This window comes from Lipotes vexillifer, unplaced genomic scaffold, assembly GCF_000442215.2.
Source record: "Lipotes vexillifer unplaced genomic scaffold, Lipotes_vexillifer_v1.1 scaffold917, whole genome shotgun sequence".
Taxonomy (NCBI): Eukaryota; Metazoa; Chordata; class Mammalia; order Artiodactyla; family Lipotidae; genus Lipotes; species Lipotes vexillifer.
Window position 1 is genome coordinate 859,246 of NW_006795104.1, and position 14,435 is coordinate 873,680.

At 40.2% G+C, this 14,435-nt stretch overlaps 2 protein-coding genes across 7 annotated transcripts in view; one reads left to right on the forward strand and one right to left on the reverse strand.

Moving 5' to 3' along the window:
* RMI1 (RecQ mediated genome instability 1) overlaps positions 1 to 1,576 on the reverse strand; it is a 16,340-nt gene extending 14,764 nt beyond the window's left edge. Inside the window, exon 1 of one of the 2 annotated variants that reach the window (XM_007467430.1) lies at positions 1,367 to 1,555. The gene's annotated coding sequence lies outside the window, so the exon portion shown is untranslated. Of the gene's footprint in view, positions 1 to 1,366 lie in introns of both variants that reach the window. The other variant, XM_007467431.1, reaches the window with a different exon arrangement.
* A 130-nt stretch (positions 1,577 to 1,706) lies between these two features.
* HNRNPK (heterogeneous nuclear ribonucleoprotein K) lies at positions 1,707 to 14,104 on the forward strand. Of its 5 annotated transcripts, none has more exons than XM_007467432.1 (17): positions 1,707 to 1,852; positions 3,835 to 3,913; positions 4,021 to 4,105; positions 4,581 to 4,678; positions 5,347 to 5,403; positions 6,852 to 6,895; positions 7,772 to 7,844; positions 8,374 to 8,445; positions 8,949 to 9,062; positions 9,412 to 9,540; positions 10,148 to 10,455; positions 10,574 to 10,628; positions 10,936 to 11,019; positions 11,299 to 11,314; positions 11,391 to 11,473; positions 11,869 to 12,038; positions 12,746 to 14,104. In XM_007467432.1, the coding sequence occupies exons 3-17, from the start codon at positions 4,048 to 4,050 to the stop codon at positions 12,777 to 12,779; spliced, it is 1,395 nt and encodes a 464-aa protein (XP_007467494.1). In that variant the 5' UTR covers positions 1,707 to 1,852; positions 3,835 to 3,913; positions 4,021 to 4,047; the 3' UTR covers positions 12,780 to 14,104. The 5 variants fall into 5 exon arrangements, with proteins under 5 accessions (XP_007467494.1, XP_007467496.1, XP_007467495.1 ...); XM_007467434.1 differs by having other exon boundaries at positions 12,806 to 14,104; XM_007467433.1 differs by lacking the exon at positions 1,707 to 1,852 and adding an exon at positions 2,087 to 2,202.
* Positions 14,105 to 14,435: the final 331 nt, after the last annotated feature.

Consider the following 14,435-nt stretch of genomic DNA (forward strand, 5'->3'; position numbering starts at 1 on the left):
CATTCCTGCCCATCAATCATCACTGTTTATCAAGGCAGAAAATGATGGTTGCAACAGAAATACTAGCTTGAAAGAAAACATCATTAGTACAGTACCCCTATATGTGCCTATCTGTGTTAGTGAAGTGTCTCAGGTTTTAAATGACAGATTCAATTAAATGCTGCAAATCCTGACTGGCAGATTAAATGTCTACAATCCAAGTATCCCCAGCCCCTTCATACACTCAATTTTCTTGGCTGAACATTAAATAAAAATCCAAACTATGTATCGTAAAACCAAACGCAAGTTAAGTTTTACCTCCCAACAAGACTATAATATTCTTCATGGTGGGGTCATTAAAAAATTATATTACAACTCAAAGAGCCTTTTAAAACCTGCACAATCCCATACACTATGCTCTAACAGTATTTGTTAACTATCCTCCCAGCCAGTAAATGTTGGTGCTTCATGAAGTTCTCAGTTCCTCCTAAAGAGTTCTCTTCCTGATTAAGCAAGTAAAAGATAAAAGATGGCGGAAATCAGACATTTTTTAAAATGCTGGTGACATCTAATTTGCAAAGTATTCAAGAGGAAAATCAAGTTACAGCGGAATGAATCAGCACAAATTCATCATTACAAAAAAAAAAAAGTGTATTCTAACGGTGGGTTTACATCCCATGTAAATTATAACATTTTTATGCTTCAACACAAGTTTGGGGTTGTGGGTGAGAGCTGGAGAGCTGAGTCAGGATGTGGCTACTGGGTACTACTTACTGGCAATTTCCCAGGTTTGTCACCGATTCAGAGTGACCTTAAGTGCCTTAACAAAAGAAACCATCAAAGCCTGACACAGGGGCCTTAGAAGTAACCGCACACAAAGCAAGTATAAACTGAACACGTTAGAAGGGTAACATATCTGAGGGCGAGGGTTTTAGTCTGTTTTAATCACTGCCGAATACCTTGACACACGGTGGGCGCTTTAAAGAGGTGAACGAACGCAAAGCGGATGTCTACAACGCATTTTGCGATTTGCATTCATTGTAGGATATGAAAGCAATACTTCCAGAAATTTTTCACACGTAGCGGCAGCACTGACACTACAAAATACTCGTATCGCAGGTCCCATTAACAAAAAAGAAAGAAAGAAAAAGAAAGGAAAAACAAAAGGTTTCGTCAGAACGGAGAGCCCTGTAAAGACCCCAGGAGTACAGGCTCAGCGCCGGAAGCAAAGGGACTGAGTTCTCCCGGACTCCGAGGCTCGCCAGCCACAGCCCAGCGGGACGGCCAACAATTCCCGGAACCCCGAGCCGCCAGCGGACAGCGGGCCGCGACCCTCCGGCTGCGCCCCCGGCCCGGGCCACGCCTGACGGGTGCTGCGGCCCGTTACACACAGCTCGCCCCGCAGCCCGGGCGAGAGGGGAGCACGGGGGAAGAAAGGAGACGCGAATGCGGGCTGTGGAAACGGGGTCATTCGTCTGGGCCTAACACCGACCTGGAGGTCCCGCCTTTCCCTCGCGCAACACTGGTTTCTGAGGCTCGCGACTGTGAGAACAGGAACCACCACGGCGCGCGCCCTAAACCTTTTTTGCTGCTTCCCGCCCGTTTTGCCGCGCACTCACGCCCCTCCTCCAAACCCTGAACACTCCTCAGGGCCCCGAAGACGTCCCTTCACCCGCCCCTCCCTGTGCGCGTGAACTGGACAGCCTTTAGTTCTCGCGAGAGGTTTTCCCCCCCTCCCCCCAGCTAGTGAGTGCGCGAACGAGAAAGGAGGAGGGCTCTCCGGGCGAAAGCACTGCAGGCGCCATTATCCTCTGTTTCTCTACTGCACCAACATCGACGTCTTCCCTACTTCCAGGTTATTTGCGGCCTATAGGTAATTAGGGTTATTGGGGCTTGGGTATTATGGGTTTGGGCAGGGGTTTGGCCTCCCTAAAGGCTGCGCTGACTTTTTCCAAGTCTGGTTTTTCTCGGGCCCTTAGCGGCCTTACAGCCTGAAGGGAGGTGCCGGCGGGAGGCGGGGCTGTCGCCTCCTCCAGCGCCTTGATTGACGCGGCCTTGGGCCAATCGCTTCGCCCTCGCGCCACCGCTGTAGCTGGGGCAGCCTATCGGGCCCGGCGGCGGGGTAGGAGAGCGCGGGGAGGGCGGTGGGGGCCTACGTTCGTTCTCTGTCTAGCTGTGACCGGCTGAGGCGGCGCGGCGGCATAGGGACGGTAGCCTTGCCCGGTGAGGAATGGGGCTGGGCGAACGGCGCGTGGGGTCGAGGGCCGGAGACCAGTTTCTCCATTTGAGGGAGGCGGTTGGGGCTGCTTGGTGGTTGGCCTGTTCTGGGATGGAACGTTGCCGGGTTTCCCCTCCCCCCACCTCCGCCATTTCCCTGAGCGTATATCTGCAGTCTGCGCTGCGGTACTGGAGGCTTCGGGGAGTCGCGAGGCTTGTGACGGTGGGATGAGCTGCAGTTTTGTAGTGTTGGGAACTAGGTCTTGTGGGAAGGAGAGGGGGTCGGCGGGCGGGCCCCGAGGGCGGTAGAGAACGCCTCTCTCTTTGTGTGGGTCCTGGCGCACTTGGGCGCTCCCGGCCTGGGCCCGACGCGGGAACGGGCGAGCTGGAAGGGTCGGAGCTGCCACAGTTGCTTTGTCTCTCCCGCGGTGGGGGGAGGGCGCGGGGGACGAGGTCTCGGGACCGCGTGGTGGGTGGGGGAGGGGGTCCGCGCTCGGCTCCGCCTAGTAGCACGTAGTCGCCATTACGCGGGCCGCCATTTCCTGTCGGATCCGGGTGAGGAGAGGTGCGGCCCTGGTGCTCGCCTCGGGAGCTTTTTCAACTCCTGTTGCTGGGCTGTTGCCGATCCCGGTATCCCGGGCGCTGGAGAGAGAACGGCATGTTTGCGCTCGGCTGGCCATGCATGTACTTACCGATTTTCACGATCTGAGACACAGTGACTAAAGGACCTGAAGGATACTTGTTTATTTTCATAAATAGAGCTTGCGGTCGTTAAACCACTTTACCCAAATCTTCCGCCACACCTCAGTATTTAACTGAGTGATGGGCCAGGTTAGCGTTTCAGTTGGTCATTGGAAGAGTGGAAGGCGTAAATATGGCCTTGATTTTTAGCTCTAAGCTGTTCAGCTATTCCTGGGGGCCGCAGGTCGCCGCTTTTTGCCAGTCATGAGAGGCGAGCTAAAAGGCTGTTTGCAATCCTATCGCCAGTGTGGTGTTGGAGGTATATTTGTGAGGTTATACCGCTTTTAACGTAATGTAAAATATCTCGCTAGTGATGGTGTTGGTGTTCAGGGGTTCTGTTGGATAGTCGAGTAGTATTAGCAGTTTGGGTGTGCTCCTCTATCAGCTTTGCAGGTTTATCGCTCCAGTAGATTGACCTGCCGGTTGGGTATGGCTTGAATTCGCTTTTGTATTTGTAAACTTTAACGATTTCAGAAGGTAGTTTTTCAAGTCACCAATGGAAAGAAACACAAAAGCGGTTTAAAATCCCAATGTAAAAATAATTTTGTGTATCTTTTTATAAATTTATATTTTTCAGGAATAATAGTGAGACTCGTGGGTTTATCGATATGCCTTACATGTGTCTAGTTTTCTTTGTATTTATCAGATGAAATAACTAATTGCTGTGGTGGGACTTGATCCAAAAGCTAAAAATGTGTTTTTCTTTTTACAAAAGAATCAGATACGGTCTTTTGGTTTGTGTTTTTGTGTTTGAAGGCAATTGTTTGGAAGTTTAAGACCCTAAAACAAAGAAGCAAGTTTTAGAAATAGATCTTTTGTTTGTTGTGTTCAGATTGGTGTTGATTAGTATTCAGTAATAACCAAAAAAGCAAAACTGATTTGTGTTGGTTTTTATAGGCTACTGCAGCACTAGGGTGTCAGTTGGTCCCGCCCAGAACACTTCGGTTCTGCCCTGCAAGGATATAATTAATAACTGGTACGTTCTAGAAACAGTCATTACTTTTCCTTGTTTTTAACATTTAGCAAGATGCACAGCTTACTTTTTAATAAACCAATTGTACTAGCCTCTTTATTTTCCAACAGATTGGTGTGTCCCTTTAATACAAGAAAATGGAAACTGAACAGCCAGAGGAAACCTTTCCCAACACTGAAACCAATGGCGAATTTGGTGAGAAGACATTTTAACAATTTCATTCTTGTTGGTGTTCTGTTAATTTCATTTCATTCAGTAAAAACATTACTTTGTATTTTTAATTTGAGATCCCTGTCAGTTACATCTGAGCGTTTATTTATGAACCAGAAGTAACTCATTTGCATAGGTAACTGTAAACTGATTAAAAGAAAGCCAATAAAATGTAAAACTAATATTTTTCTTGCATTTTGAAGTTTCTTATCCTTTGAAATGTTGTCACAATATCTTGTGTTTGGAAAACCATTTGGAATGGAGTGCTTAAATTCATGCTTGAAAGTCCAAGAACCAGTGCCTTTGGCCTTTTTAAAACATACCTAAGATTAGCAACAAATCCCTTTAAACAGTGGACTTAAAAGTTTCTGTAATCTGTAGGTTAAAATTGAAATGTAATTAAACATACCCTTTCTTGAAGGTGCTGGTGCTTTCTGAAATTTGAACTGTTAATTTTTAGGTAAACGCCCTGCTGAAGATATGGAAGAGGAACAAGCTTTTAAAAGATCTAGAAACACTGATGAGATGGTTGAATTACGCATTCTGCTTCAGAGCAAGGTATAAATTTTATTCTTGAAAGTTTGAAAGTGGTTCTTAAGTAGGAATTAAGAAAAGTTCTGATTGAACCTTCTGGGAAGCTTGCAAAAGCTTACAGGCTGCAGAATATACAAGATTTGTGTGGCTTTTCCTAAAACAGACTTTCTAGGTTATGGTAATTGTGTTATTTTGCCAACAATTAAAAAGAAAGCCCTTAACATAGTGAGCCTACTACAGGGCTGAACTAGGAGATGGGTGTGGATGATCCTTAAAGCATTAACGGATTAAAGATTGTGTCTGATTACATTGTGAATTCATTAGAAAACATCCTGGTTGGCAGCTTACCTGACTGATAATACACCTCACAATGTGAAAGTACCTACTGGCGTTTAAATTATTTAATTGGCTTGCAGAAGGGCATTGTAAAGTTAGTGCTATTGCTTAAGTTTTAGACTCAGTATGTTCTGAGTATTTCAAAGCTCTGCCTTGGTGTTTAGTCCCCAAAGCACATAGACTCTTTAATTTTTGCTAACCTGATGGTCTTGATATCCCCAAATAGATTTTCATCTCTATAACCAAAAAAGAGGTTAGACGTGTGTGGTGTTTGTTTTTGGCTAAAAGCTTAAGAGCGTAGGAAGACACATTAATTCTAGGAAAAGACAAAATAAGTTTCTTTTTATTTTCTCCAGAATGCTGGGGCAGTGATTGGAAAAGGAGGCAAGAATATTAAGGCTCTCCGTACAGACGTAAGTATTAAAGAGTTTAAACTACTACAGAGGAAGCTTCAGTTTATGTGTTTGTAGGATTAAAGAATTGCATCAGAGAAATCATTTAATAGTCTAGATTCAAGCCTTTTATAATAATTGGTTACATAGATGATTTTCAAGGTTTGACATTCCTGATTTAACAAAGCCCAGATTGAGCTGGGGGTGGTCTATATTAAACCTCCTCACTTTCTAATAACTTTACACCAAATTATTCACTTCAAGCAAGATAACATCTTAATTAGAAGTAACAATATAAAACTTCTTAATTTGTACCATTTCCCGTGTATGAATCAAGTACAGTATTACTGAAAACCATTGCAGGTGGCTGATTAAACTCCAAATTTTTTATTCCCTTTTTTTTCCAATTTGCCCATCTGTTCTTTAACAGCTTGCACATGGAGCACAAAGAAATTAAGGTTGCATGATTAAGATATGGGTAAAAAATAGAGTAGGCACTTAGTCTTACAACTGGGAAGCCGTTTGTCAATGCCGATGATTTGTTTTGAGTCTTCATATTTTATAGTGGGTTGACTCTTGTGATTAGACACATTAAATGTTGGTATCACCAGAAGTGAGCATATTTATAGGACTTAGGTACACCAGATTTCCTAAATTTTTTTTCTCATGTACACACTCTTGATGTTTCCTTGCTAAAGTTGAGGCAAATAATAACTGTGTTGAATACTTATTTGGTATTTTTTCATTTCTCTCTTGGTCACAGATCTTTGTATGTTCCTCTTGATTACTGTAAACTGAACTTGAAAATTTGTTAAATTTTACAAACTTGCCTGTTAGGATCTAGGAGTGCGTTTTTAAATCTCCAGGAAACCAGTCTTTTAAGAGTTAGGGTTTTTGGTGGTGTGGGAATTTTTGTTTTGTCTTTTATAAACCTCTTTCCTTTTAATCCAGATGTTCTGTATAATTATCTGGGTTAATAATTTCCCCATTTCCTCAAGAATTCGAGTCATGACAGGTTTTGTGTCTACCCTCATGAGCCAGCCTGCTACTGAAACATTGTTTGTTTTAAAAAAAAAAAAAAAAGTACCATCATTAAAGGTCCTTAAATGTTAAGCCACAGTCAGATATAGAGAAGTCCATTATTGTGTTAGTCTTCAGAACAACTTAAGCTTGTTTCATTAATTGAGAGTATGAGTATAGTTTGTATTAAATTAAAATTTATTGCTTTTCCCCCTTTTCCCTCTCCTTGTTTTTTTGGCCATATATCTCCGTTGCCCATGTACTGGATCGACTTACCCCTGCGTTGCCCACCATGACGTTGGCCCATCCGCCCCTGAACGCCCATGTGAAAACCCTGGTTGGCTATGCCCAAAAATGTGCTCGTTGCCAAACGGGTACCATACTTGACAACTTCTGATTGAATGCCCATGCCCAATGCCAACATCCACGAACGCCAATGACCAATGCAGTACAATGCCAGTGTTTCAGTCCCAGACAGCAGTGGCCCCGAGCGGTATGTCCCAACAGTTTATGCCTCACTGCCTGATTAGAAAGAGAGAAATGTATTTTATTACCTGCCTTTTATATAATTAAATAGTATCCCCTTTAGACGGTGTATTGTTTTTCAAGTTTCTGTCTTATTTTCCCCATTAAGTCTTTTTGTCACTGAACTTTTACCGTGAGTTGCCCACCCAAACGATCCACTAATTTTATTTCGATGGAAGGAGCACAGCTTCAAGTGTTGCATATTTGCTGCATTGTAAATCAAATTGTTACCGAAATAGTCTCTCGCTCTGTCTTTGTGGCCCACCTTGCTTCCCAACATTGCCTGTTCATAATTTTTTCTGATGAAATGCTAACTCTGGTTCACTTTCCTTCACTTCTCATTTGTGTTGTCTTTGTTTTTGTCTCGCATTTGTATTTGTTTTCTTGCAGAGCCCATTAGTGATCTAATTTCTAACTGGTATTCATAACCTTACTCCAAATATAATGTTCACCACTTGCATATTCCCCCACTTTGCCTAAGAGAAGGTGTGCCAGTTTTACCAATGTAACAGCGAGGGTATCCTTAATTAACTTAGTGGTGGCGGGGAACATAAGTATTCAACTCTGCTTCAGTTCTGGTCAATTTATTGCCCACTTAATCTGAGCCCTTCCAAGAGCCCATTCTCTGTCTCTCTGCAAGTCTCCTAATAATGTTACCATGTTTGTATTGGGCATAAAACAAAATGCATGTGAAAATGTATAAATAGGCTACTTTAAATGGGGAGGATTAAATAATTGTATGTTCTTCTCTGTAAAAGTTGTTTGACTATTGGTGATGACCACAAAACTCATTTTTCTTTTCCACCTTTTTTTTGTACTATCTGGTATTTGTGATGTTTGACAGCATATTGAGTATCAGTGCTGATATTGAAACAATTGGAGAAATTCTGAAGAAAATCATCCCTACCTTGGAAGAGGTAGGCTCATTTTTAAAATGTATTTGGCAGTTGGGGGGTGCTTAAAGGATGTTTAATGAGGCAAAATGGGGGAGGTGGAGAGACATTGGCTATAACAGTTTTGTAGCAGCAATGTGTTGCACTCTGCCACTTAAGGTGCAGGGTTATTATACCCATATTACTTGTTTGAAAATGTAGTCTAGCCACTGGAGTAGATAGGAACTACCTGTGGCCATACACTTTCACGAGGTTTAGCATATGTTTTATGGGCTTTAGTTTTAGAGGAGGTTTTGAGTTAGCATAATGATTGTGGGACTGTCAGAAAGGACTGTGTTTGATCTAGTTCAAGGATTTTTAAATTTTATGTAATCATTTATTTACTGGGTGTATAGAGAAAAGCGATGTATGTTGATTCTTAATGTAGATAAGCAGTTTCTTGTTATTTAATGATATAGATGTGAAATATGTTGTAGTAGCTTTACCAATATATGCGACAATAGCCTGATCACACTAGACACTTAACCTATTACTCTTATTTTTCTACTTTCAGGGCCTGCAGTTGCCATCACCCACTGCAACCAGCCAGCTCCCGCTCGAATCTGATGCTGTGGAATGCTTAAATGTATGTCATAGTGCCATTGAACCCCACTGAAGTATGGAGCCTGGCCCATAGGATCAATTTTATTTTCAACATAGCGTACTTTTCCCATCTCTATAGAAAAAAGGCTTAAAAACATGATAAATGAATGGTCTTACAACTCACTGTTGACCCTGCTCCATGCTGCAGTGGGAATTAACTACATTTGCAAAGTGCTTTGCAGTCATTTTTATTATGGTGTTATTTGAATGTTAATAATAATTTTGTGGTAACAGCGACATGCTAAATGGCTGCAGTGTGGGTATGGTGTTGCAGGACCTGAAAATAAAATAGTTTTTTAAGGTGGTGCAGAATGTCCTTTTTGGGCCTGGCTATTGAGGATAATAAGCACATAACTGGTAAAGTTATTGAAATATAAATTCAGGTTGCTCACTGCAACAGTATATTGGTATGCTTATAGCAGATAAGTGTGTATTCTTGGGGAATCCTTGATTTGGGACTAAAATTTTATAACTCTCCCTCCGCAGTACCAACACTATAAAGGAAGCGACTTTGACTGCGAGTTGAGACTGTTGATTCATCAGAGTCTGGCAGGAGGAATTATTGGGGTCAAAGGTGCTAAAATCAAAGAACTTCGAGAGGTAAAGTGATAGTTTTGTTTTTTCCTGCCGTATTACTAGAAAATAGCTTTTTATGTGGACTTGGTTCCTTGGGCTTCTCTCAATCACCTTTCTGAGTTTCCTCCCTTAAGTTTGTCTAGTTTGCTAATTAAAACATAACAGAAAAGCCTGGCCATGCTAGACAAGTTATTTTGCCAAAAATTTATTGTGCAAAATCCTAGTGTTACTAACAAGCTTTTTATATGGGGGGAAATTTTACTGAAATACAAATTAAATCTGTCTAAACCTGGACATTGTTTTGTACTGCATTTCCTTTTTTCTGATTGATTAATGATTGATTAATGCTGCTTTTTTTGTAAATCTGTTACAGAACACTCAGACAACAATCAAGCTTTTCCAGGAATGTTGTCCTCAGTCCACTGACAGAGTCGTTCTTATTGGAGGAAAACCTGATAGGGTTGTAGAGTGCATAAAGATCATCCTTGATCTTATATCAGAGGTACCTTCAGAACCCTTTATTTTATTTGTGCTTAATTTTGTAAAACAGATGACTTGTACAAAAGTACTTTGAGAACATTTAGACAAATGGCCTTTATTTTTACTTTTCCTTCACCTAACAATTTTTTATCACCCTGCTTTTAGCTATCACTTTAACTTAGAAATACTTTGGGAGAATCTGGAGAGTTGTCTTTACATTGTTGGTGAGGTTCTTAATAGCCTTTGGTCCTTCAAAAGAAGTTTCTATGGTTCTTCTATAGTACTATACTGCATACCCAGGATACTGATCCTCTCAGCCCTTGGGGTGGTAACTTCCTCATAATCCCCATTGTGAAATGTGAAAGGGGTTTGTAGTCTGTTACTTAAGCTCTAAGGGTAAAATAAAGCTGTTAATCCTTACCTCGCAAGCAGTAAAACTCAATTTTTTTGTTTGAAACTCACCAGAAATGCCTTTTTTAAATCCTATCTTTGCATATATTCCTATCCTTATCTTGAGTACCTCCCAGGATAAATACAAAGGGCTTGAAATGTTCTGTTTGTTAAAAGAATGTTTGGTGTGAACTAAGGCTTTTTCCTCAGTCTATAAAGTTGCTGTGTTTTTGTTTCAGTCTCCCATTAAAGGACGTGCTCAGCCTTATGATCCCAATTTTTACGATGAAACCTATGATTATGGTGGTTTTACAATGATGTTTGATGACCGCCGTGGACGTCCTGTGGGATTTCCCATGCGGGGAAGAGGTGGTTTTGACAGAATGCCTCCTGGTCGGGGTGGGCGTCCCATGCCTCCATCCAGAAGAGATTATGATGATATGAGCCCTCGTCGAGGACCTCCTCCACCTCCTCCCGGACGAGGTGGCCGGGGTGGTAGCAGAGCTCGGAATCTTCCTCTTCCTCCACCACCACCACCTAGAGGGGGGTAAGTTTCTTTCATCCACACATTAACATACAAGAAGCTGCACTTTATGGGTAGAGGGGGCAGGTTTTTATTTGATATGTGTGACCAGCTGAGATTACAACGAGTACTATTCTTGCAGAGATCTAATGGCCTATGACAGAAGAGGAAGACCTGGAGACCGTTATGATGGCATGGTAAGAACTGATATTTCATCAATGTATTTATGAGTGCTAAAAGGGGTCTTAAAGTTGGATAGCTGACATTTTGTTCAAGATTATTAACTGAGGAGTTTTGTCTTACAAACGGGCTTTTGTAGATAGCCACTTAAGTCATCGTTTTGGGTGTTTGCTGGGATATTAAGACTTGTTCCATCTGTTTCCCCCAAAATATATGATTCCTGCCAGTGTATATAGAGATGTGAAATAGTAATTGGTCATATAAAAAGGGTGATTCAGACAAATACAGTGCAGGTTCATATTAATAGTTTTATCTCTAACACAGGTTGGTTTCAGTGCTGATGAAACCTGGGACTCTGCAATAGATACATGGAGCCCATCAGAGTGGCAGATGGCTTATGAACCACAGGTTGAGTATCATGGGTGTTTATTATTCATGTCACTGATAATTTTAACATTTCTTGTTTACTCATTGATAAGTGTTTTATTTCTCCCCATATAACATTTTTGTTTCTTGGGATACTGTGTACCTGAATGGTTTCTTCCCCTGAGGATTGTCTTTGAAATTTACTTACTAGGGAAGATATGGGAGGACTTTGCTTTCCTAAACTCTGCGGGATTTAATGTTAAAACGCCTGAAGTTTCGAAGGCAAAGTAATTTTCTATTTTTTTTCTGTTCTGTTTTTAGGGTGGCTCTGGATATGGTAAGTTTTCTTCTTTGTGAAATCAAATATTATTTCATGCTTTGTAAATGAACTTAATACTCATTATTTAAATCAGATTATTCCTATGCAGGGGGTCGTGGCTCATATGGTGATCTTGGTGGACCTATTATTACTACACAAGTAACTATTCCCAAAGATGTAAGTATCTTTAATATTATAAGGGACATTTAGTAAGTCATTTTAAGTTCCCTGGCATTTAATAAAAGGTTTTAGCAAAAATATTCCATTTTAGGATTAAAATTGTGTTTCAGGGACTTCAGCTGAGGTGTCATTCTCCAGTTAAAGCCTTGTCAAAAGATGTTCAGTACCATTAAAAAGCAGTTAGGAGGGTTCTGAGCCCCTGGTTCATTTATTAAAGGAAATGTCTTTGGGTGATGTAACTACATTGTAATTCAAACCTTGACTAGTGTGGGGCATTAAATCACAGCATAGTCAATATGTTGTACAAAGTTAATACTCTTGATGGTCACTGAACATACAGGATAATACGTTGAAAGTATATAATAAACACTTGTTTTTAAAACTCTTTTCAGCTGGCTGGATCTATTATTGGCAAAGGTGGTCAGCGGATTAAACAAATCCGTCATGAGTCAGGAGCGTCGATCAAAATTGATGAGCCTTTAGAAGGGTCCGAAGACCGGATCATTACCATTACAGGAACACAGGACCAGATACAAAATGCACAGTACTTGCTGCAGAACAGGTCAGTTTGTTTAGCTTTATGTTAGCCTAAATACACTAAAACCTTAAAAAGCTTCTCTTCTCAACTGATTTTTCTTTTTAGAAGCCATGGTGTCTCAACCTTTTGGGGACCTAACTTCTAAACATTCTAATAGCTTCGCTTTAATTTTCTTCTGCTTTCTTACTAAAAAAAGAAGACATTCAATACTAATCTTGCTGGAAGAAGCGTTAACCAAGCAAACTTCTCATTTCTCTGGTGAAAACTGCTGCCAAAACCACTTGTTATAAATTATACAGAGCCTGTAGAAAATATAGAAGATTCAATGGATGTTGGTCTAGTTCTGTGTGGAAGACTAGTGATTTTGTTGTTTTTAGATAACTAAATCGACAACAAATCACAGTCTGCCATATGGCACAGGCCATGCCTCTACAGGACAAATGATTGGTGCTGTAAAATGCAGCATTTCACACCTTTACTGACATTTCTTTGTCTTTTCTACCAAATATTAACAACTTTTGATTTTAATTCTGCTCTACTGTCTGATTTACTGTTAATCTTTTTTCTTGGGTTTTACATTGCTCTAATTTGTAATTGCTAATGTTTTAATTCTTATCTCTGTGTAATGGACATGTTTATCATTTTAATTTAGCATTGAAATTGTCTTAATGTTGATTAAGATGTTACGAACAAAAATTCTAATTCGTACTTTTTTTTCTTTTCTTTTATAGTGTGAAGCAGTATGCAGATGTTGAAGGATTCTAATGCAAGATATTTTTTCTTTTTTATAGTGTGAAGCAGTATTCTGGAAAGTTTTTCTAAGACTAGTGAAGAACTGAAGGAGTCCTGCATCTTTTTTTTTTTATCTGCTTCTGTTTAAAAAGCCAACATTCCTCTGCTTCATAGGTGTTCTGCATTTGAGGTGTAGTGAAATCTTTGCTGTTCACCAGATGTAATGTTTTAGTTCCTTACAAACAGGGGTGGGGGGTGGGGGAGGGTGTGCAAAAACTAACATTGAAATTTTGAAACAGCAGCAGAGTGAGTGAATTTTAATTTTTGTTCATTGTTGGTGGTTTAAAAAAAAAAATCCCCCCATGTAATTATTGTGAACACTTTACTTTGTGATCACTGTAACATTTGGGGGGGGTGGGACAGGGAGGGAAAGTAACAATAGTCCATATGTCCCTGGCATCTATTCAGAGCAGTGTGCAGAATGTAATGCTCTTTTGTAAGAAACGTTTTATGATTTTTAAAATAAATTTAGTGAACCTATTTTTGGTGGTCATTTTTTTTTAAGATGGTCATTTTTCAAATGGCTGAATTCCCCCCAACCTGCCCCCAAAGTAAACACTAAGTTTAATTTTCAGTCCTCTGTTGGATATAAATAAATGCATCTCTTCTTGGACTTAGGCAAAGTATCTTGACACATTCAGTTCTGGTGATTTCTTAAGTGATTTGAAAGTCCATTGCTTGGGAGGAAATTCCACCACACATTCATGCTTATAATAAGCTGGGGATTTTTGTTTGTTTTTGCAAATGCTTGCCCCTACTTTGCAACGATTTTGTTTGTAATTGTGAAGAACCAAGGTGGGGAGCAATACAACAGATGGAGTAGTTGGTATAAGTATATACCAGAAGCCTAATGGCAGCAAGGTTTATTAATCAGAATAATACTTGGTTATGGAAGTGACTGATGCTAAATAAATTCTGATTATTTTTTATTAGATAATTTCTCACCTATAGACTTAAATTGTCAGCTTGGTAGTGTCTATTAGTTAAACTTTGTAAAATATATATATATATTCTTGTTTTTCCATTGTATGCAAATTGAAAGAAAAAGATGTACCATTTCTCTGTTGTATGTTGGATTATGTAGGAAATGTTTGTGAACAATTCAAAAAAAGATGAAAAAAGTTCCTGTGGATGTTTTGTGTAGTATCTTGGCATTTGTATTGATAGTTAAAAGTTCACTTCCAAAATAAAACTCCCAAAATGCTAGATTTGATGTGTGCCCAATTTGAACAAAGGTTGATTGACACCTGTAAAATTTGTTAAAAACATTCCTCTTGTAAGGAAATACAGTAATCTTAAATTATATATTTTTCGTGTGAAGTGTTTTTCTAGCATTTATAAATCAGATATGATAGGGGTGGTAAGTTAAAAATTACAGTAGTTGGGCTCTTAGTTTTAAAGGGGAGTCCAGCATAAATGAGAGCTGAGCCATTCCAATTCTGCAAGTCCTATTCTCACATTACCTGTGAGCTGCTTTGAGTTTCTTAGGTTTAACTTTAAAATAGTTCCAGTTTGTTGTGAGAGTGTTTACAGATAAATGTAAAATTTTTTTTTCTGGTTCTTGGCTCGTAAATCCTTAAAATGCTATCTGTTAACTTCCAACTGCCCAGAAAGCCTGAGAACTCAGCA